A 9,124-nucleotide genomic window follows, 5' to 3' on the forward strand; every position below is an offset into this window, starting at 1 on the left:
TAAGCAGACTTCTCCTGCTGCTGCTCAAGTGGGGAGTTAGGTTCAGGGGGAAAATTGTGTACTGTGAACCCTGAGTGCTCACTGACCTACAGTCTGTAGTTTGCTCTATTCTCAAGGGACTCCGTGGACTGCGCCAGCTGCCTTGAATGGACTTCTTCACTCATCTTTGCAGCTCTCTCCTCCTCATAAAGGCAGACACACTCTGTTTCTTTGTGGAGAGCAGCCCTAAAAGGAAAGCCCACTAAAAGCAACGACTGGTGTTAGACCTGCAGAAAGTGTGAGGTCATAAAAGGCCAGAAAATAATGGCTGGGGATAACGTGGATGGGGTGAAATGTAGAACTGGGTGATAGTTGGTATCTATGGTAAAAAGGAAAGAGGAATTTATTAAACTGTTTCAGCAAGTTGTCTAGTTAGTGCAAACATTGCTTAGGGAGTAAGAAGTAAAGCTCTAGTGTAATTTGGAAGGTGATCACTTTCGGAGTTGGGATATGTCCAGGAAACACTGTAGAAGAAAGTCAGAAGCCTGCACAAATGTTTCCTTATTGTGCAGGGGACACACTGGGGACAGACAGGTCTCACACATGAAAGGGGACTTCTGTAAACCTTATTTTGTTGTTTGTTGAAAATATAGTTATTTTCTTTAGTGATAGCGTTCAGCGTTTTTAAATTTGCTTCTTAGCGTGGGTGTCTGTATATTTTCCTTTGGCTGGAGGGTTGTATGAGGAGGGGAGGTTTCATCTGAAATTAGTGACCAAGTTGCTAAATGTTTTTGCTATCAATCAGCCCAGTGCTTGATACAAACATCTCTCTCTTAGACACACACACACAGAAAAAGAAGGAGAAAACCTGGAAATCTCCTGGAGGGACTCACGGTGCTCCAGGGTGTGGTGCCCAGCGAGGCCCACTCAGTGAGGCCAGACCCTGGCAGCTGCTTCCAGAAAGCTCAACATGGAAATCAATGCCCTTGCCATGTGTACACACCCTTTGTCTCCCCTGCACTCCAACTGCTGTCCCATGTCCAGACCTTTTTCTCATCTCTCAACCCACCTTTGTTACAGGAATTTTGGGGATAGTTCTGAGATCTGATACCTCAGATAACGGCAATGTGTGGAGACCCTCCCTCCCTCCCTCTCTCTCTTTCCTTCTTTCTGCCTTTCCTTTCCTTTCCTTTCTTTCCTTCCTTCCTTCTTTCTTTCCTTCTTTCTTCCTCCCTCCCTCCCCCCCTTCTTCCCTTTCTCCCCTTTTTTCTTCCTTCCTTTCTTTCCTTCCTTCCTTCCTTTTCTTCCTTCCTTCCTTCCTTCCTCCCTCCCTCCCTCCCTCTCTCCCTCTCTACCTCTCCCTCCCTCCCTCTCTCTCTCTCTTTCTCTCTCTTTCTCTCTTTCTTTCTTTCTTTCTTTCTCCCTAGCTTTTATTTTACTGTGATATACAATGCATTTACTGGAGTACATAAAACATATGTATACAGCTTAGCACTTTTTCATTATAACATACAGGCAACTGCCACCAAGTAAAGAAAAGGGATACTACTGGCCCCTCAGAAGCCCCTCTCATGTCCTCACCCAATCACAACCCTTAGTATCCTACCTCCCCACTCCCTCCCTCACACACAAATAATTACTTTTTTTAAAAAATTTTTATTTTATATTGGAATATATTTGATTTACAATGTTGTGGTAGTTTCAGGTGTACAGCAAAGTGATTCAGTTATACATACACATATATCTATTCTTTTTCAGATTCTTTTCCCATATAGGTTATTACAGAGTATTGAGTAGAGTTCCCTGTGCTATATAGTATCAATAGGTCCTTGTTAGTTATCTGTTTTATATACAGTAGTGTATATATGTTAATCTCAACTTCCTAAGTAATTATTATCTTGACTTAATGGGACTCACTTCCTTGCTTGTCTTTTTGTGTTGTCACTTAAGTATATTTCCTTAAACAATAGAGTTTAATTTTGCTTGTTTTGGAACTTTTTCTTTCAAAGTCTTTGATCCTGATTCTTTCTTTCAATATTATAAGGTTCATCCACATTGTTGCACGTAGCTATGCTCTCCATTGCATGAACAGACCACCACATCTTAACTCCATTCTATTGTGACGGTCATTGGATTGCTTGCAGGGTTGAGCTCTTGTGAACATAGCTGCTTGAACATTCCTGTACACATAACCTGGACACAATTTAGAAGTTCCCTCAGGGCATGTGTCTGGGAGTGGAGCAGCTGAGTCATAATGTGTCCTCATTATTGTTCAATATTACTGGCTACCATGTGAGAATTCCTCTTTCCCACATCCTAGCCAACATTCATTGTCATCTTTCACCTTTTGGTTTTAAACTTCTGTTCTCAAAATAGATTCTTCTACTAAAATCGACTCCTCCAGGTCTGTGGGTCTCACCTTCTGTTTCCCACCTGGCTTATAACAGAGGATATGCACACGTGTGGCCCCCTGCTGTGAGCACGCCCAATCAGAATGTTATGAACAATTCCCAAGTGAGAAAGCCAAAACCTCAGATGTATTCTGGTTGATGTAACACAAATAAATCACTTGGGGCTGTGCACCTGATTATTTAAAAGCAAAACAAAACTGTGACACACCTCTAAAGTGATCATGTCACACTTGTGTGTCCTGACACTCTGGTTGAGAACCATTGTCCTTGTTGGCTGATATTCTATTATTTCAGTAGCCTTGAGCTTGAACGTACTGACTACCTCTTCAGTGCAAAACCATGACCAGCCAGCATCTTTCGCTACCACAGCTTGTCCCTCACAAATACCACCAAGGGGACAAAGAGAACAATGGTTAAAATGTCCCAATAATGAACACTCTTACACTGTTGGTGGAAATGTAAATTGATACAGCCACTATGGAGACCAGTATGGAGGTTCCTTAAAAAACTAAAAAAAGAGCTACCGTTATGACCCAGCAATCCCATTCCTGGGCATATATCCGGAGAAAAACATGGTGCAAAAGGATACATGCACCCCAGTGCTCACTGCAGCGCTGTTTACAATAGCCAAGACATGGAAGTAACCTAAATGTCCATCGACAGAGGAATGGATAAAGAAGATGTGGTACATATATATGATGGAATATTACTCAGCCATAAAAAAGAATGAAATAATGCCATTTGCAGCAACATGGATGGACCTAGAGATTTTCATTCTAAGTGATGTCAGATAGAGAAAGACAAATATCATATGACATTGCTCATGTGTGGAATCTTTAAAAAATGATACAAATGAACTTATTTACAAAACAGAAACTGACTCACAGACTTAGAGGACGAACTTATGGTTACCAGGGGGGAAGGGTGAGGGGAAAGGTTAGATTGGGAGTTTGGGATTGACATGTACATACTGCTATATGTAAAATACGTAACCAACAAGGACCTACTGTATAGCACAAGAAACTCAACTCAATACTCTGTAGTAACCTAAATGGGAAAAGAATTTGAAAAAGAATAGATACATGTATATGTAAAAAAAAAAAAAAATTGTAAGATTAAAAAATAATTCCCAGTAATGGCACAGACTCCAGGGCTTGCCCTCTGGGATGTGATACTCAAGGGACATGTTCTCTCTGGTGCCCCCATAGGGTTGGACCAGCTGACCTGGACTTGGCCAGCAGCCCTGTCTTCCATCGCAGTCACCCCACCATCCTGGCTGACCAAGACAATGTTTCCCTTCAAGGTGAGCAAATGGATGGAGCTTGCCTGCTTCCACTCACTGGTGGTCTCCTCATCCAACATTCGCCAGAAGAAACTAATCCACAAGCTGCAGGAAGAAAAGGTGTTTCGGGAAGAGATGAGACACTTCCGTGAGAAGATAGAAGGCTTCAGGGAAGAGATGTGGAATTTCCGTGGCAAGATCTGCGCTTTCAGGGGCCAGATCTTGGGCACTTGGGAAGAGGAGAGACCTTTCTGGGAAGAGGAGAAAACCTTCTGGAAAGAGGAAAAAGCCTTCTGGGAAATGGAAAAATCTTTCTGGGAAGAAGAGAAAGCCTTTTGGAAAAAGTATCGAATCTTCTGGAAAGAAGATAAGGCCTTCTGGAAGGAGGACAATGCCTTGTGGGAAAGAGACCGGAACCTCCTTCAGGAGGACAAGGCCCTGTGGGGGGAAGAAAAGGCCCTGTGGGAGGAGGAAAGAGCCCTTCTGGAGGAGGAGAAGGCCCTGTGGGAGGATAAAAAGGCCCTCTGGGAGGAGGAGAAGGCCCTCTTGGAGGAGGAGAAGGCCTTCTGGGTGGAAGGGGGCGCTCAGGTTGTGGAGGAGCAGAGGCTGGCAGGTGGGCACCGCAACGTCAATGGGGGGCCCCGGTCGGCAGCCTCCTGCCGGGGCAGGGCGTGAGCACAGGAGACAAAGGGCTGGGGGGTCCTCACTGATGGATTGCGACTCAAGTCCGGGGTGACCCCATGTGCTGAAGAAAATATGCTCTTATTTGTCTCCTGGCTTCAAAAGATCTAATAAAGTTCTGAGGAGAGGTCTGGAAAACCAACTTCTGTAAGGAGGCCAGCTGCATTTTTTCAGGTTTTGTGATTCTCAGAGGTCGTACTCCCGTCCTCCAGGCTGCACTGCTGTCCACAGAGCTTGGCTCCGTGAGCAGCTCCCCATGAGCGCGGCATGTGTGGGTGGGTGTAAGTGGAGACCCTGGACTCTCCTGAAAAGAGTCAGAACGGGGATGGGGGTGAGGGCAATGCCAGCAAGAGACACGTAGGGACAGAGAGGGGCGGAGATATCTCTGCCTCTGTGGAGCTGCGGGGCAGTCATTTCTCCTCCACTCTGGGCAGTCTTGGAGGCTGGGAGCAGGCTGACAGCTTCCCAGAAAAGGCTGCAGCGCTGTTAACAATTCATCTGTGGTTTGTCCTCACCTGGCAGGCCATTTAGAACACAGAGGCAGCATCCCCCCAACGGTTCACTCACTCACGGATCCAGGTTTCCACCAAACTTCTCAACTGCCCATTCTCTGTAGCGTGAGAAAGGGGCGTGGCATTAGGCTGAGGCTCTAGAGCTCCGCCCACAAGAGCACTGCCCTTCCCCGATGGAGTCCTGTGGACCAGATAGGACCATCTGGGAGGTGTCAGGGAGACCTCCCTGCTCCGATACTCCCATTCACGCAGGTCTCACATACCTGTATTTCTGCATTATCAATTCCTTCCTTTGTGTTTCCCTCATTCCATTCACTTAAAATTAAAATGCCCCAGGGAGGTAGTACATTAAATGAATGTACACTAATGTGGTCAGCAATTACATGCCTAACTTCTCCTCTGGGATTAGACCATCTATATGGGCATTGGTATGGAAGGGACCAGAAGGTGGGTAGAAAGAAATGTCAAGGCCAACATCACCTGCTTCCCCTTTTCTTGGGCCTGGCCCTCACTGTCATTCACGTAGCAACTTACCTTGCCTTTGTGCATCCCTTACTATTTGATAAGCACATTCACATCTGCCAACTCATGTAAGCTTCACCACAACTCTGTGGGTTGACAAGGAAGGTACATAAACCCATTGTACAGGTGAGGAAACAGAGACCTGGAGAAGTAGAGGGACTGCACATGGCCAGGCAAGTAGCAAATGGGAGGTCCAGGACTAGAGCTCACACCGTCTGCCTGTTGGTCCCATTCCTTTTCTAACACAGCCGAGTCATGGCATGTGGCTTTAGAGTAGCTCAGCCAATGACGGCATCAGGCCTGGATGAGCCTAAAGCGCTTGGGGATTTCACTGTGGTTTGGGGTGGTGATCGAGAAACAGGGAGAGGAGGGGACAGGGTCCCCCTAGGTGTGCTGAGCAGATGTCCGGGTACAGGAGAGTGGGCCAACTCCAAGAGCAGTCTCCATGGCTCCATGTCACTCTGAGAAAGTTGGGGTTCCTTGCAAGGCCTCTGATCCTCAGGAGTCAGGGCCAGGGCGCTGGGAGCCGCTTTCTCCTTTGCCACAAACTGAGTTTTGAATCCTCAGCTCCCAAAAGGCCCCTGGGCAAAGACGTCAGAAGCAGAGGGAATAAGATGCTGGTGTGGAGAATCAGATTTCAAGGGGAGACAGCTAGGGGCCCTCACTCGAGAAGACCTGTCCAGTGGATGGTGTGCAGGATGGTGGGAACCCCAGTGCAGCAAGAGCTGCAGATTCAGCAATTCCAGTGATTCTGCCCCAAACAAAAGCAAACAGATTGTTGATCTTAAGCCCAAAGAAATGTAAACCAGGTGGAGGCAAGAACTGGGAATGTGCATCTCCCCCCCCAACAGCATCCCATAGGAACCACTGGGAGAGAGAGCTGTCATTTGAAGGACTGGAGGAGGACAGGTGGGTCCCTCTGTGAGTCCACCCTTCTTCCAGGCAACTGATATAAATGTCCACTGTTCCAGCTCTGTCCTCTTAGGTCTCAGTGGTGAACAGACCAGTGCATCCCAGCGTGACGTGCCTAGCTCATCTTTGGGACTTGTGACATAGTTTTATCATCTAATTCAGAACCAGAAGAACAAAGGGTCGTGTATAACTGATTACTGCTAATAGTCATGCAAGTAGCATGAACTGGTGAAACGGACTTAGCTTATGGTCCGACAGGGATGGCCAGGAGCCAGTGTTACCTCCATCATTTACCAGAATATGACTGTATGAGTTTCCTAGGGCTGCCCTCACAAATTACCACAAACAACCAAACTGTATTCGCTCGTAGCTGCGGGTCACACTGTTGGCAGTGCTGGGTCTCTCTGGGGTCTCTGAGGGAGGACCCATTCCATGCCACTGTCCCAGCTTCCGCTGGCTACCTGCAGTTGCTGGCGACTTGGAGGTCGGCTTCCACTAGCGTGGTGGGGACACGGTGGCTCCTTGACTCTGTCTCTCTGGAGAACCCTGACTGATAGAGCACCTACCTGGGGGGCCCCAGGCCAGCCGACCTCTAGAGCCTTGCCGTCGGTCACCGTGTGACACCCACCACAATCAAACCTCTGGAACAACTTCATGTCTCACTTTTATCCAGAAGTAGAGGGCCAAGGAGGGAAGGACTGACCAATCCTTTAACAACAGGTGGTCTACTGGGAAGCCTTATTTCCTCATTACCAAATCCAGGGCTCTCTACTCTGATGCCACTGGCTGTTTGGCCAGTTCCTCACTCTTTGAATTTCTCAGGCATGACTTAGACCACCATGTTACCCAAACTTTAGGTGCCATATTTTAAGCCTCTCAGTGATCTCCTTAAAGCCCTCCTCTGTCTTGACTTGGGGTAAGATGTAGCCCAGAAGAAGCAGCGAAGAAAAGAGAAGAGGAAGGGATTTCCAGTTAAAAATCACATACAAATGCATTCACCAGCTTCTACTCCCTCCCAAAATCCCAGTAAAACACAGTAAAGAGATTGTTAAAAAGACGGAAATCCACAAGAACAAAGAATAGGAGAGAAGCCAGTAGCAGCCAAAAATTTGAAAGCAGAAAAGCAGATGGATAAATGGAGCTGACTTAGCAGAAACACAGCTGAATTTTCAACTGGCAGTGGGGAAAGACAAGGACCAACCCAATTTACACTGCAGAGCCACCTTCCTCCAGAAAGAGATAGGAATTAGCAGGTCAAATACTTCCTGAGGCATAGGTAAAGGTGGAGCTGATAACAGGAAGACCGGATGAAAGTCTTTTTAAGAAGCAAACTCCTAGGTCCTCTCCCCAACTCAGTAGAGCTGGAGGCTGTTGCTCCTCCGTTATGTAGGAGATTGGAGATTGACTCTTTGAAGAGGACAAAACTCAGGGTCTTAGAACTAGAGATATCAGGTCTAGCTGAAGATGGTGATACCTTGCTAAAAATGGCTGAAAAGTAAAGATGTACCTGAAAAGTGTTGAGACACCCCACCCAACCCTAGTGGCAGCCAACCTCTAAGATGGCTCCTAGTGGATCCGCCCTCCTGGTATGCATGCCCTGGGGTAGTTGCCTCCCACACTGAAAAGGGCTGATCTGTGTAACCAATGGGGTATTGTGGACAATGACGGAGTATGACTGCTGAGACTAGGTCATAAAAGACATTATAGCTTCTGCCTTGCTCTCTCTTAAATCACTCACTCTAGGCAAGGCTGCTGCCATGCCATGAGGACACATGGGGAGGAAATGAGGCCTCCTGCAGACAACCAGCAACTTGCCAGGAATGTTAAGTGAGCCACTTTGGAAGCAGAACCTCCAGACCCAGGTAGATGACTGTAGACCCAACCCATATCTCACTGTGACCTCACGAGAGACCTGGGCCAGAACCATTCAGTTAAGCTGTCCTTGAATTTCTAACCCACAGAGACTTTGAGATGATAAAATTTTTGTAACCCAAGGTTTTGGAGTAGTCTGTTATGCAGTAATAGATTAATCTCACACACACACACACACACACACACACACATACACACCACCATTTTTTCTCCACTCAGTTCCCAGAATGCTGGCAGCCAAGCTTTTAGGCAGGAAACTGAAGCATCTTCTCTGGGGAATTTGACCATCCCAGGAGAACAGGCCTAAAAGTTTAACACTGAGGACTCACCTGTGCACACAGAGCTTCCAGTCACCTCTTTATTGCCCCCATTAAATGTGAGCAGATGTCCAAGGATCACCAGGCACTTTAGGGAAGCCTCTAATATGACACGGGCTAAAATGAACAGATTACTGTAACTTGGAGGAAATAGAGAATATACAGGGAGAGGGAGGCTTTAAAAGAAATGAGACAATATTGTATCCCTGAAACAAGAACAAAATGCTAGGAATATTCAGAAAATCCGAAAAGAGTTATTGGCAGTATCGCATAGCAGGAATGAAAAGTTCAAGAAATGGGTTGGGGACTTCCCTGGAGGTCCAGTGGTTAAGACTCCGCGCTTCCACTGCAGGAGGCGTGGGTTTGATCCCTGATCGAGGAGCTAAGATCCCACATGCCACACGGCACAGCCAAAAAAAAAAAAGAGAACTGGACTGGATGGTAAAATTGAAGAACTCTCTGAGAAAGATGAGAAAAGGACAAGAAAACTGGTCAAGGGACGTTAAAAAAAATAGAGGTGGGACAAGGGTCCAGGATGTCCATCCTCCAGATAATAAGATCCAGAAAGAAAAGAAAAAGAATGTAGGGGGAAAAAAATTATCAAAGAAATCATTCAAGACTATGTCTCAACACAAT

At 46.6% G+C, this 9,124-nt stretch overlaps 1 protein-coding gene across 1 annotated transcript; it reads left to right on the forward strand.

Annotated features, from left to right (window-relative positions):
• Nucleotides 1-3,657: 3,657 nt before the first annotated feature.
• CCDC70 (coiled-coil domain containing 70) lies at nt 3,658-4,347 on the forward strand. The gene has a single exon (XM_061171157.1). It carries the CDS (start codon nt 3,679-3,681, stop codon nt 4,345-4,347), a length of 669 nt encoding a protein of 222 aa, XP_061027140.1. The 5' UTR covers nt 3,658-3,678.
• Nucleotides 4,348-9,124: the final 4,777 nt, after the last annotated feature.

Source organism: Eubalaena glacialis, chromosome 16 (genome assembly GCF_028564815.1).
Source record: "Eubalaena glacialis isolate mEubGla1 chromosome 16, mEubGla1.1.hap2.+ XY, whole genome shotgun sequence".
In the NCBI taxonomy this organism is placed as follows: domain Eukaryota; kingdom Metazoa; phylum Chordata; class Mammalia; order Artiodactyla; family Balaenidae; genus Eubalaena; species Eubalaena glacialis.

Excerpts from the sequence above, each read along its gene's own strand:
- CCDC70 (XM_061171157.1), top strand. The coding sequence starts at position 3,679 with ATGTTTCCCTTCAAGGTGAGCAAATGGATGGAGCTTGCCTGCTTCCAC.